The 18920-nt window shown below is 38.4% G+C and overlaps 1 protein-coding gene across 5 annotated transcripts in view; it reads right to left on the bottom strand.

The window, feature by feature from the left end:
* Ptbp3 (polypyrimidine tract binding protein 3) overlaps window positions 1-18920 on the bottom strand; it is an 88501-nt gene that overhangs the window by 46255 nt on the left and 23326 nt on the right. For 3 of the 5 annotated variants that reach the window (XM_013023342.1, XM_013023344.1, XM_013023343.1), the window contains 2 exons: window positions 7685-7854; window positions 1172-1318 (listed from right to left, as the gene is read on the bottom strand). In XM_013023342.1, coding sequence (XP_012878796.1) covers window positions 1172-1318; window positions 7685-7854 — 317 coding nt within the window. The remainder of the gene's footprint in view (window positions 1-1171; window positions 1319-7684; window positions 7855-18920) is intronic. The other 2 variants (XM_013023345.1, XM_013023347.1) reach the window with 1 other exon arrangement.

Below are 18920 nucleotides of genomic sequence, written 5' to 3'. Positions count from 1 at the left end.
GGATTATGGACAAATGTTTTAAGCAATGCAGAAAACTGTAACTTAATTTTAATGCAGCCCACCTTTTTATGCCTTTCAACACACAATCAAAAGCAAGGCTGAACAAGGTGGCATACAACTGAAATGCCAGCACTCTGGAGGCCAAGGGATGAAGATCAATAAGGGGTTGGAGGCTAGCCTGGGCTGTATATAGCCCAGCCTGACCTACACAGTAACTCTATTAAAAAATAAGCAACAACTGCAGGAGTTCTTTACCTAGAGCAAGAACACAAGTCAAAGATACACTTCATATAATTTTTTTTAAATACCCTTTTGGGGGGAGAAAAATAGGGGGTGACTAGAGATTGAATTCAGGACTTCCACTACTTGAGCTAATGATCCAGACCCCAAACTACTTGCTTAAAAGATACTTGGCTCTATAGACAAAAGCATTCCTATGTTTAATTAACCTCAAAATGAACTAATTAAAAATGGGCTGAGCACTGGTGGCACATACCTGCAATCTTAGCTACTCAGAAGACTGAGACCTGTGAGAATCACAGATCAAAGCTAGTTGAGTAGAAAGTCTGTGAGACTCCAATTAGCCACCAAAAAGCCAGAAGTGGAGCTGTGACTCAAAGTGGTAGAGCACTAGCTTTGAGCAAAAAACAGCTCAGGGACATCACACACACAGGCCCTGAGCCTAAGCACCACAAGTGACAAAAACAAAAACAAAAAAACTTTGAAAGGATAGAAAAGACTTAGACTATAGCAAAATAAAACAGAAAAGTGAGATAATACCTGATAGCCATGTTTACAATGTTTATAATACCAAATACCTATGTTTATAACATAAACATCACTCCTCAAAGATTTTGCTACAAATTCTACTGTAACTTATAAAGTTCCTTTTATATTTGAGATTTTAAAAGGAATATAACAATGCATTTTTCTTTAATCATTTTATTATAAAAATAATTTTAAAAGAAAAAGTGTTATTTCTAATGTCTTAGGATATTTCTAAGTGGCATTTTAAATTATTAAACCTTCAGGAAAGAAATTAAACACATTATTCCAAATAATAAAGAATCCTAAAATGAAAAATGGTACATACCCTACATAGTACAGAAAATTTTAAAGTTTTAATACCATGTATACTTTTATCTATTTTTAAAGATGCTTGAATACTTACAGCTTGATTAGGTAGATTGTCAGTCTTAAGTTCTCTGTGATTGGAATACTGAATATAAACAGGCTGGCTTCGAAGATGAGGAGTAACAGGAGTGTAATAGTTCACCATAGTAACAGCAGCTTCCTCAGAAGCCATTTCTAAGAAAGCCTGCAATAAATGACAAAAAGATAAAATGAAAAACCATGTTTTTTAAAAAAGATAAAAGTATTTTATCATACTAGTTTTCTCTAGCCTCATGCATTCTCAATAGAAATTATAATCCCCCCAAGAGGATGAAAAAAATCCTCTGCTTTGAAGTATATCATACAGGCTAATTACAAGTACCCAAAATTTGGATTCAATAATGGACTTAGACTTGGAAGTTGCCAGTTGTTTAAATTGATGATGGATGCATGTTGATTTTTCCTCTCATTTCTACTTCTTCTAAAATCTAAAAATATTACTTATAAAGGCAAAAACAAATATACATACATACATATATACATATATATATAAATGGGTGCCTTAAGGATTTAAAGTCTTATATTATTTAATAGTCTTATGTTAAGACTTATGTTTAATAGTCTTAAGTTAAAAATCTTGGGGTTAGGAAGTGGTGCTGTGGCTCAAGGGGTAGAGCGCTTGCCTTGAGCTGAAGAGTGCAGGGACAGCGCCCAAGCCCAGAGTTCAAGACCCACGACCGACAAAAAAAAAATCTTGGGGTTAGGAGCTGGGAAGGCGGCTCAGTGGTAGTGTTTGCCTTGTATGCATGAGGCCCTGGGTTCGATTCCTCAGCACCACTTAAGCAGAAAAAAAAGCCAGAAGTGGTGCTGTGGCTCAAGTGGTAGAGTAAGCTAGCCTTGAGCTGAAGAGCTGAGGGACAGCGCCCAGGCCCAGAGTTAGGACCCACAACCAGACCAAAAAAAAAAATCTTGGGGTTATGTTGGGGATTAGTGCATGCTTACAATCCTAGATACTCAAGAGACTGAGACTTAAGAATCGAGGTTTGCCAGCCTAGAAGATAAATCCTCAAGATACTTAACTCCAAATTACCAAGAAAAAGCCAGAAGTGGAAACATGGCTCAAACTGGAGAGCACTAGCAGGAAGCAGAAAAAGCTAAGTTAGAGCTAAAAGACCTGAGTTCAAGCTGGTCCCATAAAATAATGGACCAGCCAATATATTAAGCAATAGATAAATGGGAAAGGCGGTATGGTAGTTATAACCATGGAATACTACACAGCCATAAAAAATAAAATGATGAGCCAGGCATCAGTGGCTCATACTTGTAACACTAGCTACACAGGAGGCTGACATCTGAGGATCGTGGTTCAAAGCCAGCCCGAGCAGGAAAGTCCGTGAGGCTCTTATCTCCAATAAACCACCAGAAAACTGGAAGTGATGCTGTGGCTCAAGTGGTAGAGCGCTTGCCTTGAGTTGAAGAGTGCAGGGACAGTGCCCAAGCCCAAAGTGCAAGTCCCACGACCGACAAAAAATAGATAAATAAAAATTATAAATAAATAAAATAAAATGATGAAAAAGATGAGTTAAAGTGTTTTCACTCATATGTAGAAGCTAAACCAAATACACACACACCTGAGGACAGGTACATATGTATACATATCTATACACTTAAATTTATATGTATATACATAAAACATGACTGTAACTATCGGACTAGGAGGAGGATGGAAGGGGGAGGGGAAAAAAAGATGGAGGATAAATAACTTTCAAAGCAACTACATGTGAAGTCAGCATAAGGAGTCTCAATGAAAGCTGTTGATCAAAAGGGGGTTGGCAGGACAGAGGGAGTAGAGATGGTTGTTCTGAGCAAGGTAAAATACATGCACCTCTGAAACACCATTGTTAGTCTCAGTACAGTTTAAAAAAGAATGACAGGAAAGTGAGGCAGGCTTCATTCATGGTTACTGGTGCCAGTGGGAGGAGATAGCTAACAAGGAGGGTGAATGAGAATCAGTATGTCTAAAATCTGTTGAAATTAGGAGTAGTGGGATGGGGAGAGTGATAGGAGGTGAGATTCATCAAGATATGCATGCATGTGTAGAAATGTTACACCGGTACCCTTTTAGTTGTACTAACATATACTCATAGTATATATATTAGATATACTGTATAAGTGACATATACTGATATGAAAAGTATTGTGATTAAAAGGCTAGAGTACACAAAAGATGCATTAAAATTTAATGAGGCAATTAGGGTCTTTTTTTTAAAGCCAAAAGCCAGAAAGAAATAAAGAGGAAAGGAGAAAAGGAAGGAAAGCTGACAAATGATATTCCTTTTTTTTGTAAGTCCTGGGACTTGAACTTGGGGCTTTATGCATTGTCTCTGAGCTTTTTTTTGCTCAAGGCCAGCACTCTACCACTTGAGCCACAGCGCCACGTCTGGTCTTTTCTGTTTGTGTGGTACTGAGGAATCAAACCCAGGGCTTCCTACATGCAAGGCAAGCACTAAGCCACATTCCCAGTTCTGACAAATGATATTCTAACTATCAAAATTGTTTAACAGAATGAGACATAATGTTGTGTTCCACCTTTGCTTTGTATAAAAACAACAAAATGAGGGGCTGGGAAGGTGGCTCAGTGGTAGAGCACTTGCCTTGCATGCTCAAGGCCCTGGGTTCGATTCCTCAGCACCACATAAGAAAAAAGCCAGAAGTGATGCTGTGGCTCAAGTGGTAGAGTGCTAGCCTTGAGCTGAAGAGCTGAGGGACAGCACCCAGGCCCAGAGTTCAGGCCCCACGACTGGACCCAAAAAAAAAAATTAAAAAAAAAAACAACAAAATGAAATAAGTTTATTTATAAATTATATAGAATACTCATTTTCAGTGACAGTTACCATCTCATACTTAGCTAACTTGAAGCCAATATATCAAGGAACAAGAATTGTTCATTCTTAACTGTAATAACTTAGTTATTGACAACCTTGAACCTTATTTCCTCATCTAAAACATGAAGTGCTGTCAAATATGATCTGTAAATTTCTTTGCATCTCTTAACGTAAGATTCTGGTGTTTTGTTTTTTTTTTTGGAGGGTGGGGAGGGGTCATGGGGCCTGAACTCTGGGCCTGGGCGCTGTCCCTCAGCTCTTCAGAGGCCAACGCTCTACCACTTGAACCACAGAGCCACTTCCAGCTTTTTCTGCTTATGTGGTGTTGAGAACTTGAACCCAGGGCCTCATGCATGCAAGGCAAGCACTCTACCACTGAGCCTCCTTCCCAGCCCTCTACCATGAGATTCTGCAGGGGGGGAAAAATCTATTAAATTTCAGCCACCAAAAAAAAAGCATCCCTTTAAAATGGTGTGGCACAACTTTTTGTTGTTGTTTCCATTTCTGAGGTTTGAAATCAGGGTCCTGTAATTGGCAGACTGGCACTTTTCTATTATGAACTATGCTTCTAGCTTACCTTTTTGCTGGCTATTTTGGAGATGAAGTCTAGCAAACTTTTTTACCCAGGCTGGTCAATCTATGAGCCTCTAAATCTTAGCCTTATGAGTACCTACAATTATAGGTATGAGACACCAATACGTACCTGTAATTACACAGTATACTGTGTAACGTTTAAATCAGATAAAAGCAATATACAGTATTCAGTTATTCTTTTTATTCTTTTTCTTTTCTTCTTTTAACAGTGCTCAACATCAAACCCAGGTCCTAGTATGTGGCAGGCAAACACTATACCAATGAACTACAGTATCATCCATTATATCAGTTAGCCTTTTGATATAGTATTCTAATAAGCAATAGTGTATCAACCTTTTTTTATTCTTTTTTTTTTGGGGGTCCGGTCATGGGGCCTGAACTCTGGGCCTGGGCGCTGTCCCTCAGCTCTTCAGCTCAAGGCTAGTGCTCTACCACTTGAGCCACAGTGCCACTTCCGGCTTTTTTCTTTTTGCTTATGTGGTGCTGAGGAATCGAACCCAGGGCCTCAGGCATGCAAGGCAAGCGCTCTACCACTGAGCCACCTTCCCAGCCCTACAGATGTTTCTGACACACTGATTTCATTTGTTCTGAGTATTAGTCTATAGAATCAGACCTTATTTTGTGGGTGGGAGTGGGAGATCCAGTCATGGGGCTTGAACTAAGGGCCTGGGTGATGTCCTTGAGCTTTTGCTCAAGGCTGGTGCTCTATCACTTTTAGCCACAGTGACACTTCTGGTTTTCTGGTGGCTATAAAAGTTTCATACAGGGCTGGGAAGGTGGCTCAATGGTAGAGCGTTTGCCTTGCAATGCATAAGGCCCTGGGTTCAATTCCTCAGCACCACATAAGCAAAAAAAAAGAGAAAAAAAGCCGGAAGTGGTGCTGTGGCTCGAGTGGTAGAGCGCTAGCCTTGAGCTGAAGAGCTGAGGGACAGCACCCAGGCCCAGAGTTCAGGCCCCACAACCGAACCCAAAAAAAAAAAAAGTCTCATACACTTTCCTGCCCAGGCTGGCCTCAAACTGCAGTCCTCAGGTGTCAGCCTCCTAAGTACCTAGGATTATAGTCATGAACTACTAAAGCCCAGCTTACATGTTTCAATTTTCTTAATTTTGTAGGGTATGCATTAAATTTTATGACTGTATTTCTTATACTTCCTCTCTTCATTGATCTATTCCCAATCCCTAGACCCCACTACCTCAACTTTCGAGTATCCCTATTTCTGGAATTCATTTTGGACTATGAGTTTGTCTTTCTATGAAACTATGCCATTTGAATTCTTGCCTGAAAATACTGTATTTCAGTTAATACATTGTGTACACTTGCATACAGTATTTACTAACATTTATAAATAAGTTCTAGCTTCCATATATGACAGAAAATATTTGTCCTTTGTCTTTTTGGGCCTAACTTTAAAACCAGGAGATCCACAGCAACCAATGAGAAAGGGCCCAGTCTACTTGAATTTGCATACTCTTTAACCCTACAAAAAAGTGGTCTTGTAGTAACTTGCTCTAAAGCAATCTGATTTGAATTTTTTTTTCTATTTCCTTGTTTTGAGGTTAAGAACACTAACTCTTCTGTGTCCAGGTGCACATTTAATTCTATCTTACAGGTAAGGTTTTTGCCCAAGTCTAGAATCATATGTAAGTCAGTATAACCTTTTAAACTTGTAATTTTGTCTTGTGACAATAGTATTCATGCCCATTTAGATTCTGGAAAACTGTTCTATAATTTGTTAAAATTATCTGCTAGGATCATCTAATAATCATAAATTTAAAAAAAAATTTTTTTTTTGGTCGGTTGTGGGGCTTGAACTCTGGGCTTGGCGCTGTCCCTCAGCTCTTCAGCTCAAGGCGAGTGCTCTACCACTTGAGCTACAGCGCCACTTCCGGTTTTCTGGTGGTTTATTGGAGATACGAGTCTCACAGTCTTTCCTGCCCAGGCTGGCTTTGACCCGTGATCCTCAGATCTCAGCCTCCTGAGTAGCTAGGATTACAGGCGTGAGCCACCAGCGGCCGGCCTAAAAAAATTTTTAATGTGTATTTTTATTTAAGTAGTTGTTCAAAGGAGTTGCTATTCAACAGAGCAGTTTATGAATACAGTGCCTCTTGATAAAAAATATTTTAAATAACACTTCTATTATATAAAACACAAAATGTTTTGTTATGAAGGAAAATGACCACAAGTCCACAGGTAACAGTAATCCTCTTTCCTATGTTATTTTTGTTGATTTTTCACACACACACACACACACACACACACACACACACACACACAAAATCTGCTTGAAAAACCGAACTTATACCATGTGCTAGTGGCTTAACCCTGTAATCCTAGCTACTCAGGAGGCTGAGATCTGAGGACCATAGTTCAAAGCCAGCTTAGGTGGGAAAGTCATGTGAGACTCTCATCCCCATCAAAAAAGCTGGAAGTGAAACTGTGGCTCAAGTGGTATAGAGTGCATGCATACACACAGACACAGACATACACATAGACACAGACACAAACAGAGAGACAGACACAGATACACATACACACAACTAATCTTATACACCTGAGGCATAGCTTAAGTGATGAGTACCAGCCAAGAGCAGTTAAAAACTAACTTATAAGTTGATGTCAGTGGCTCACTCGTGTAACCCTAGATACTCAAAAGGATGAGATGTGGATGATTGAAGTTCAAAGCAATCTGGGAAGAAAAGCCCATGAAACTCCATCTCCAGATAATGGACAAAAATCTAGGCTGGAAGCATGGCTCGAGTAGTAGAATGCCTGCTGTGAACAAGGATGCTGAGCAAGCATGATGCCCTAAAGTTCAAATCCTAGTCGTAGCAAAACAAAACAAAAGCAACCACCACAACAAAACTAACTTATAATCACAGAATAAAATACAGGTTAGAAAAGTTAAAGATCCAGACAACTACTTTTTAAGATCTCATGAAATCCAAGACCAGCCTGGGCAACAAAGCAAGACCCTATGTCTGGATGGATGGATAAATAGATACAATATTCTTGGATGTTCAAAATAATAAAAACCATCATAACACTAACACCAGGGTAATAATCATTCTGCCAATGTTTAAACATTACATACCTGGCTTTTTCCTTTCAACATCAAAAGATTAGTTACTTTGCCAAATGGTAGACCTAATGATATGACCTCTGCTTCGGTGACATCACATGGAATTTTTCGAAGATGGAGAACACGGGAAGGTGAACAGGGAGGTCTATCTCCTTTAAATTTCTTGTTGTCATTCCCATTAGCTAAAAAATATAAGATTTTAAAAAAATTACTGGAACTAATTTGGATTGACATACTACATTTAACTATATTATCACATTTAATTCCCTCGAGTTTCAGGATGTAAAATTCAAGGGACTATGAGGGCTTAAGAAGGGAAAAGGAGGACAGTGGCAAACAAAATCAACCACCTTTCAATAAACCCTTTATCAGGTTTCTCTATGAGCATTACAGTTTTAAAAACTGATATATGCTATTTTAACATTAAGGAAAAGTATTAGGGTACGTGAATATAGTTATGCACTACAAAATGATGTTCCAGCCAGGTGCTGGTGGCTCACACCTGTAATCCTAGCTTCTCAAGAGGCTGAGATCTGAAGATTACAGTTCAAAGCCAGCCCAGGCAGGAAAGTCCATGACACTTTAATCTCCAATACACTACCAGAAAAACCAGAAGTGGCGCTGTAGCTCAAGTGGTAGAGTGCTAGCCTTGAGCTGAAGAGCTGAGGGACAGCGCTCAGGCCCAAAGTTCAAGTCCCGTGACTGACAAAAAAAATAAAAATAAATAAAAATAAATTTAAAAATTATGTTCCAACAAAGGACCTGACCATATACAGATCACTGATCCCATTAAGATTTTTAAGTAAAATGAAATATTCCTATTGCCTGTTAATACTATTATTCCTGTATTCTTCATGTCTATGGTGATTCTGATGTAAACAAACCTACTGCTCTTCTACTTGTACAAAAAACACAATTATATATGCAATTATATATAGTATATAATACTTGATATTAAATGACTGTTATTTATGTATTTAGAATATTTTTATAATTAAAGTATTGCTAATTTTACTTATAAAATGAACAAAAAGTAAACTGTACAACAGCCTCAAGCAGATCTTTAAGGTAGTAATTTAAAAGGCACTGCTATCGTAGGAGATGACAGCTTCATGCTTGTTACTGTCCCTGAAGACATTCCAATGGGACAAGATGTAGAAGACAATGAAACTAATGATCATGACTTTTACATTTAAAAAGCAAAACAAATTAACAACAGAAAACACATAATAATGATATAAAGAAAGAAAACATTTTTTACACAGCTATAAAATGTGTTTGGGTTTTAAGCAAAGTATTATTACAGAATGTTGGAAAGTAATTCTTTTAAGTTTACAAGAAAAAAGGTAAATGAATCTAAGATCAATGCTATTGAAAAATAATTATGAACAAAACATTCAGGACTTATAAAAAGTCTGCAATAGAACACAATCACATCCTGGGATTTCACATTTACTCACCCAGCAGACCATCTAGTTGTGCAGGGTACCTTTTCTATGTTTAGATAAACAAATACTTACCATTCTGTTACCAATGCTTATAGTATTCAGTAAAAGTGACCATCTGCAGAAATCTATGGCCTAGGGCAACAGGTTATATCATATAGTACTAGTATGTAAGTAAATAAACTCTCCTATGTAAATCCGTGAGTATACTAGTTACTTCCTTAATGATAAAATTTTCTATAAAACATTTCTCAGAAAATACCCCCGCTACTGAAGGATGACTATACCTCTAATTCCACTTTTCCGTTATGAATAAAAAACAGTATTTGTAATGTCCCTAATGAGGTAAGAATTTTTCTAAGCTATTCTAATGCTAAGTATAATGAAAACAATCAGTTTTAGAAAAGTATGCTAGGAAACTGAATATAAATCACTTAGCATCTGGAAATTTCATTACTAATGAAACTACTTAAAATGTCTGTGATCCTAAATGAACAAACTTTATGAAAAGCAAATAAGATGGGCCCTTGTAGATTATGCTGTAACCTTAGTACTCAAGAGGTCTGAGACTTGGAGGACCACAATCCAAAGCCAGGACAGGCAGAAAAGTCTCCAACTAGTCATCAAAATGACAGACGAGTGGTGTAGCTCAACTGGTAGAGCACCAGCCATGAGAAAAAAAAGCTGGGTGAAAGTGCAAGGCCCAGAATTCAAGCTCTGGTACTGGCAAAAAAATCTTAACAAAAATTAATATAACAGTATTTTATATTAATATCTGTGACAGAGAACCTAACTTCTGTACACAGTTTCATGTAATACATAAACACTTGTTCCAAAATTCTGGGAACACAGGAAGTACCTGCCTAGAACTAATACTATTAATTCCTAAAAAGTCTAAGCAGGTCTGCTTCTTGATCACATTATGAGTAAGATCCTAGAAAAGTGATTTGTTCTCTTCTATTTTAACGAGTATGGCCTTTCCATCCAAAATGCCTACCCACAAACATTATTTTCATCTCTAGCCATAATCATTATCACCAACCATGCGTTTGATCTTGTCCCTTTTTTCTCTCTTCTTCTAGTCTCACTTCCTGTGGAAGTGTCCCTAGGATTTATTATCATCACTTAACTAAAGAGAGTCTGAAAGTTCCAACAGAGTTACAAATTCCTAAAATATCCTTTAGTAATTTCTACTTCATTTTTATTATTTGAGTCCCACAAATATCCAAATAAAAATCTAAAGGTAGTTTAATTCAAGTCTCAGAAGTGTTTTAAAACACATAGAAAAGAGTAAAAAACCTGACAGACATTGATAAATTTCATCATACTATAAGAGACTACTATGGATTAACAATAAACAAATACTAAGCTAAAAAAACAAACATCAGTCACTCAAACAAGAGTTGAACAAGGGCATCTTCCATGCTTGCCCATGCTAAAACAACATTAATATCATCAATGAATTAAGTACTGGAAAAACATCCTCAAGCCATGCAACATCTGTAACCTTACCCTACATGTTTCAAAATAATAAAAGGACATTAAAGAGGTTGTTTTGTCAGCCGGGTGCCGGTGGCTCACGCCTGTAATCCCTAGCTACTCAGGGGGCTGAGATCTGAGGATCACGGTTCAAAGCCAGCCCAAGCAAGGAAAGTTTGTAAGCCTCTTATCTCCAATAAATCACTAGAAAACCGGAAGTGGCGCTGTGGCTCAAGTGGTAAAGCGCTCGCCTTGACTGAAGAGCTGAGGGATAGCGTCCAAGCCCCACAACTGACCCCCCCCCAAAAAAAGAGGTTGTTTGTCTAAGAATGGCATTATAAGTTTGGGAAAAGTGTAAATACTGAAAAGCAAGTTTTTTATTCCTTATTTGTGTTCCTCTACCAAGCAGAGATCTAGTATGATCAACTCTTATCAAAAAAACATGTAATTATAAATCACCATTGCAGGAGGAGGAGGAAGAAGGAAGGACAAGAAAGAAGGAGAAGGAGGAAGGAGAGGAAGAAAGAAGGAAGAAGAGGAAGAAGAAAAAAAGGAAGAAGGAAGGAGGAGGAAGAAGAGGATGAGGAGAAGAAGAAGAGGAGGAGGAAGAAGAGGAGTTAGAAGAGAAGAAGGAGGAAGAAGAGAAGGAGGAGGAAGAGGGAGGAGGAAGACAAAGAAAACAAAGACGAAGAAGAGGAAAGAAGGCACTGTGTTGGCTATAAAATCAAACATCCCACTCTGGACAAATTACCTGACCACAATGAGATGCCACCTTTCATCTATCAAGATGTTCACTATAATTAAGACAAAGATGGAAACACAAACACTTACATAGTCTTGGAATGTAAACTGGTACAACCACTACAACAAAAAGCTGGGCTGATGGTATTAAGTGTATCAAACTTGAGGCTTTGAATACAAACCCAATACTGGAGAAAAAAAAAAACCAACAAAACCAAATGAATAAAAACAAAAAAACCTAAGCAGTATGTAAAAAACTAGTTCAGAGTTAAAAGGTTCAAGGTCAACCTGGGTAGAAAAAAGTTAGGAAATTACATTTTGGCTAATGGCTGAGTATAGTGGCGGGCAAAACTTACACAAGCTACAGGGAAAGCAGAATGGATGGGCAGTGTGACATGTGCTCATCACTCATCATTCAACACAGGGAAACATATATAGAAAGAATGCAATCCAAGTTGGTCTAAGCATAAAACAAGACCCTACATCAAGAAATGATCAACACAGAAAGGTCTGGTGGAGTGGATCAAGTGGTAGAGCTAACTCACTAACAAGTGGGGCCCCAAAATCAAATCCCATTACTGCCAAGAATTTCTGATGAACACAGATGTGCAGACTTTCAATGAAATATTTTTTTTGCAGCACTATTCACAATAGCTAAATAGCAGAATCAGCCAAGGTATCCAACAACATACAAATGAATAAAGAAGACATGGTATATATAAACCACAGAATAGTAGAGTCATAAAAGAAATGCAATCATGCCATTTGCAGGAAAACAGAATTATAACATCATGTTGAGCAAGCTCAAAAAGCCAAGTATCATCTATATAGAGAAGTTATACCTAAAAGACATACCCATATTAGCTGATGGCTCATGCCTAAGATCTGAGGATTGTGTTTAAAAGCCAGCCTGGCTGGGCATTGGTGGCTCACCCCTGTAATCCTAGCTACTCAGGAGGCTGACACATCTGAGGATCACGGTTCAAAGCCAGCCCGGGTAGGAAAGTCTGTGAGACTCTTATTTCCAACAAACCACTAGAAAACCGGAAGTGGTGCTGTGGCTCAAGTGGTAGAATGCTCGCCTTGAGCTGAAGAGCTCAGGGACAGCGCCCAAGCCCCAGAGAGTTCAAGCCCCACGACCGACAAAAAAAGAAAAGCCAGCCTGGCAGGAAAAGTCTACAAGACTCTTATTTCCAACAACCAAAAACCAGAAGTGGAATGGTAGCACAAGTGATGGAGGACCAGCATTAAGCAAAAAGCTAAGGAACAGCATCCAGGGCCCTGAGATCAAACCCAAGTACTGGAATGACAACAAAAAATTTATATTCACAGACATGTAAGTGTGTGTTTGTGTGTGTGTTTGTGTGGAGGGGGGCTATTTAGGATGAGGTAAAAGGGAAAGAGGAAAGAAGGGAGGAACAAGGATGGAGGGCAAATAACTTTGAAATACAGTGCAGCTATGTATGCAGTCTGTATTAAAAATTTTCAGTAAAATCTGTTGATGAATAGAGGGTTATAAGAACAGGGTGAGAGAAAGCAGTAGTGCACATCAAGGAAATGGAAAAATGAATGACAGGAAAATGAGATAGGCTCCATTGAGGATTGTGCAATTGGGAAGAGGGAGGGTTAACGAAGGAAGTAAATGATGAATATGGTTAATTATACATCTGCATGTATAAAAATAGAAAAATGAAGCTGGGCCACTGATGGCTCATGCTTGTAATCCCAGTTACGCAGCAGGCTCAGATCTGAGGATTGCAGTTCAAAGCCAGCCTGGGTAGAAAGTCTGTGAGACTTATTTCTAATTATCCAACAAAAACCCAAAAGTGGAGCAGTGGCTCAAATAGTAGAGCAACAGCCTTGAGTAAAAATAGTTAAGGAACAGAATCCAGGCTCTGAATTCAATCTCCAGGACTGGCACAAAAGGAAAAAAATAAAAGGAAAGGAAAGAAAAGAAAGGAAAAATGAAACTTGTTGAAGTGGGGAGTGGAATAGAGATAGGGGAGAAGGACAGAGGGTGAGTGTTTGATACATTGTATGCATGTTTGGAAAAGTTACATCGGACTACCACTGTACAACTCATGTACAGTATTTAAAAACAAAAACAAAAAACTTATAGTCAGATGCTAGTGACCTATAATCCTAGCTATTCAAGAAGATGAGATATGAGAATTACAGTTACAGTTCAAAGCCAGCCTGAACAGGAAAGTCTGTGAGATTAACTCCAATTAAGCACCAAAAAGCTGCTAGTGGAGCTGTAGCTCAAATGGCAGAGTACTAGTCTGCAAAAAATCTCAAGGACCTAACCCAGGCCATGAGTCCAATGTCTAGGATCAGCAACAACCACCAAAAACAAAAATGAAAAATAATCTTGCAAGCTCTATCTATTAAAAAGATCACATACCATAATCTAATTGGTTTCATTCCAAGGATTCAAGGTTGGTTCAACACATGTAAATCAATAAATGCAGCATATAAACATAGAAACACACATAAATCAATAAATGCAGCACATAATCACACAATCATTTCAACTGATACAGAACATATATGTAACAAAACTCAACATTCCTTTATCATAAAAGTTCTATAGAAATTAAGAATAAAAGGAATGTATCTCAACATAACAAAGGCTATATATGACAAACCCGTAATCGTATTGAATGAAACAGGAAAACTGAAGTAATTTCCTCTAAACTCTAGTACTGGCAAAATAAACCAAACACTCTAAATGGTCAAATATCTTGATCTGAATATCTGAAATACAGGAACACACTAGAATGTACAGGCACAGGTAAATATTTCCTGAGTACGTATCCAACCGTTCAGGAATTTATCAAGAATTGAAAAGTACAACTGTATCATATTTAAAACTTGCTTTATAGCAAAAGAAATACCAGAACTGAGACAATCTACAGAGAAAATCATGCTGTTATTGAACAGAGAATGACTGAAACTCAAAATATTCGTTGAGATTAAAAAAAAACAAATAGTAGTAAAAGAATAAATAACCTAATTAATAACTGAAAAACCAAGTAAGCACAGTTCTCAGAAGAAGAAATACAGATGACTGATACACCAAGAAAGGTTCAACATTCTTAGCCATAAATGAGATGCAAATCAAAAACTATACTAATATTCTATCCCATCTAACTCAGAATGGCAATCATCAAGAAACAACAAATTCTAGCAAGGATGCAGGGAACAACCCTCATATACTGTAAGTAGAAATGTAAACCAGTGCATTCACTATGGCAATCAATTTGGAAGTTCCTACAAAAACTAAGATCAACCTACTTACAACCTTACACCACTCTAATATATCCAAATTCATTACAACTCTGTTCACAATAGCTGAATTGTGCAATCTGTTTCAATGCGCAACAAATAAGTGGATTAAAAAAATAGGGTACATATACACCCAGAATACCAGTTGGCCATAAAGAAAAATGAGGGAGAATGGACAGAATTATACAGATCATCATTAGCAAAGTAGACCAAGCTCAAAACTCAAATACATGTTTTGTTCATTTGCAGATATACATAATGCATTTTCATCTTCAGCTACATCTACATATAAACATATCTGTCTATCTATCTAAACAAACATGATTGTAACAATGGGATTGTTTAGGAGAGAGGGAGAAAAGGGGAGAAGGAAAGAAAATTATGAAGGATAAATAATATTGAAATACATTGTATATGTCTATTGAGGGCATAGGAAACTGAAAACTTAACAATAAGGGGGTGAGGGAATAGGGAAAGATATCAATAAAGGAGGTCAATCTGACTAAATTATATTCTATGTAACTTGTGGAATACCATGGTGAAATGCCCTTTGTACAATTAATACACACTTTTAAGAAAAGCAAAAATGAATGACAGAGCCAGCACTAATGACTCATGCCTGAAATTCTAGCTACTAAGCAGGCTGAGATCTGAAGATCAGGGTTTGAAACCAGCTAGAGTAGAAAAGTCCACAAGTCTGTATATCCAATTAACCACAAAAAAGGCAGGACTAAAGGGATGGTTCATATGGTAAAGATTACCAGTTATGAGCAAAACTTTAGTACATGCGTGTGCATACACACACACACACACACACACACACACACACATGCATACACACAAAAGATAGGAATGAGGGTAAGGAAGGCTCTGCTAGAGGAGTCAAATACCAGCTAACAGATGATGAATGAAGGTGAATATGGTGATCAAAGTACTTCATATGTATTTAAGAAACAGTACAGCCTGGCGCCAGTGGGTAACACCTGTAATCCTAGCTACTCAGGAGGCTGAGATCTGAGGGTCACGGTTCAAAGCCAGCTCAGGCAGGAACAGCCGTGAGACTCTTACCTCCAATAAACCACTAGAAAACCAGAAGTGGCGCTGTGGCTCGAGCAGTAGAACGCTCACTTGAGCTGAAGAGTGCAGAGAAAGCGCCCAGGCCCAGAGTTCAAGCCCCATGACCGACAAAACAAAAAACAAAGAAACAGTACAATGAAACCTGATGAAATTGTTTTGAGAGAGTAGATGGAGAGTGATAGAGAGGGGTTGATCAGGGTAGATTGTGTGAATGTAAGGAATAATCACAATAAACTCTCTTCTTGTATGACTAATATATGCAAATAAAAATCTTTAATCATTTTAAGCCAGGAGGGTTGGCTCATGCCTGTAAACACAATTACACAGGAAATAGACATGGGAAGAATTGCAAAGATGATGGGCAAAGGTCAGCCTCGGCAAAAAAAAAGACCCCATGTAAATTAAAAGGCCTGCCATCCAAGCAAGGAGGATAAGAGGACCATAGTCCAGGCAAGCCCAGGCAAAATACATTAGACTTATCTAAAAATATAACTACAGCAAAAATGCTTAGGCATGGTTCAAGTGGTATGGGTCCTACTTAGCAAGCATAAGGCCCTGAGATCAAATCCCAGAATCTCTCAACCCCACAAAATATTGTTTTAAGGTGTCAGGATGAGTAACAGTAGGGATGAATATGATCAAAGTACATTTCGTGGCTATATGGAAATATCACAATGAAATCCCTTTGAACAATTAATACAGACTAATAAAAAAGTAAATTAGAAAAATTGTAGTCAATAAATATCAAAATATTCAACTTCTGAAGCCTCAGAACATGGCAATATTACAAAAACATTTTAATGTATATTAAAAATTACAATATTTACAAAAATGGTATAATTTATAGGTGTCAGTGGCTTATGCCTGTAATCCTTAGCTACTCAGGAGGCTGAGATCTGAGGATCAAGGTTCGAAGCCAGTCTGGACAGGAAAGTCTATGAGACTCTTTATCTCCAATAAACCACTAGAAAACCAGAAGTGGCGCTGTGGCTCAAGTGGTAGAGCACTAGCCTTGAGCTGAAGAGCTGAGGGACAGCGCCCAGGCCCAGAGTTCAGGCCCCATGACTGGACCCCCCCCCAAAAAAAAATATATATATACCTTACCACACAGTATATTAAAAATAGGACACACGTATACCCTGAACTCCACAGAACTGTAAAATCTGAAGCTATAAATAGTTTGGGCTGGGTGCTGGTGGCTCATGCCAGTAATTCTAGTTACTCAGGAGGTTGAGATCTGAGGATTGTGATTTGAAGCCAGCCTGAGCAGGAAGTGGAGCTGGCTCAAGTTGATAGTCTTGTACAAAAAAGCTCAGGGAGAGCATCTATGCCTGGCACCAAAAAAATAGGTTTGATTGGATAGGCACAATAATGCATTCCTGTAATCCTCCCAGTGCTCAAGTGTTGTAAAGACAAGAGAACTGTAAGTTCAATGCAAGCCTGGGCTCTTACATCCATTAGGGAAATCCTAACAACTCTCCCCAAACAAAAAGGTGTCTTAAAAGTAAAAAAAACTAATGTAGTATAAGAAAGAAGGGAAGGGGAAGGAAGAAGAAGGGGAAGGGGAAGGGGAAGAGAAAGAGGAAGGGGAAGGGGAAGGGACCCAACCACTATTTAGACTTTAGAAACAAAACAAGTAAGTCTGGGTGAAGATGAAACTTGGGTAGAATGTGTGACTAGCCTGCCCAATCCCCAACAGCCACAAAAACAAAAATCAAATAAGGAAACAAAAAACATTACTTCTAAAATCAAATACTCAATGGAACAATAAAAATAGAGAAACCTGAACAAATAGTGAATTAGAAAACTATTTTAAGGAAATTATGCAAAATATACTATACATTGAGAAAGGGATGAAAATTCTGTAAGAGAGGTTAAGGCAAATCAGGATGCAATGAGATAGTCCTGGTACCGGTTTAACTGGCAATCCATAAAGAGTTGGATTACTCCTGAGCAGAACAAATGGAGATTACAGTAATGGTCTCCAATCCTAGATGCACCTTAGATGTATCACCTAAAAAGCTTTTTTACTAAAATCATGTGCTTAGATTCCCACCCACAGAAATTTTAGAGTAAGCATGGAATAGGTCAAGCCATCTTTTTTTTCAATGATCCTTTAAATTATTCTGAGGAGCTGGACACTTGTAATTTTAGCTACTCAGGAGGCTGAGATCTGAGGATCATGGTTCAAAGCCAGCCTGGGCAGGAAAGTCCATGAGACTCTAATCTCCAACAAACTACCAAAAACTCAAATGGGCTATGGCTCAAATAGTAGAGCACTAGCCTTGAGTGAAAAGGCTCAGGGATAGCAACCAGGCCCTGAGTTCAAGCCCCAGGACTGGTGTAAAAAAGAGTAAGTAAGGGCTGGAAAGGTGGCTCAGTGGTAGAGCGCTTGCCTTGCATACATGAGGCCCTGGGTTCGATTCCTCAGCACCACATAAGCAAAAAGAAAAAAGCCGGAAGTGGCGCTGTGGCTCAAGTGGTAGAGCGCTGGCCTTGAGCTGAAGAGCTGAGGGACAGCGCCCAGGCCCAGAGTTCAGGACCCACAACCGGACACCCCCCCCCCAAAAAAAAGAGTTAAGTAGTTCCAATTCTGGATCTTGCACTTGCCGAGCTGGTGCTCTACCACTTGAGCCATGTCTCCAGCACAAGAGAAATGAAAAAAAAATATCAAGAGAGAAGTAATACTACATACAAAATAACAAGCTACACTAACAGTAAACTATTCAACAATAGAAGTCCAAAGAAAAATGGAATCTTTGACAATGGTACCTATAATAATAGCTATTTGGAAGCACAGAACGAGCAAACCATGGTGATTCATACCTGTGAACTCAGCTACCTCTGAGCCATAGGTAGATGGATCACAGATCACAGTTTGAGGTCAGCCTAGGCAAAAAGCGCAAGAACTTTAGAAAAAGTAACTTTAAAAAAAGCTGGAGATATGGCTCAACTGGTAGAGCATTTGTAAGAGAAAGCTCCTGAATTTAATCCAAATAGTTGAGGGGCTTGGAAGGGAGAAGAGACAGATCCTCAAAATGCTGGGGCAAATAACTCTTCCATTTTTAAAAAAATATTAGTAAGTTTTTTTTTATTGTGAAAATACTGTACAGAGGGGTTAAAATTACATGGGCAAGGCAATGAGTACATTTCTTATCAAGCATTGTTGCCTCCTCCTTTGTTTCCCCTTACCATCCCTGCCTCCCATCTCCCTCACC

Source organism: Dipodomys ordii, unplaced genomic scaffold, assembly GCF_000151885.1.
Source record: "Dipodomys ordii isolate 6190 unplaced genomic scaffold, Dord_2.0 Scaffold67, whole genome shotgun sequence".
NCBI lineage: Eukaryota > Metazoa > Chordata > Mammalia > Rodentia > Heteromyidae > Dipodomys > Dipodomys ordii.
The sequence above is the reverse complement of the archived record's forward strand: the minus strand, read 5'-3'. Positions and strand labels throughout refer to the sequence as shown.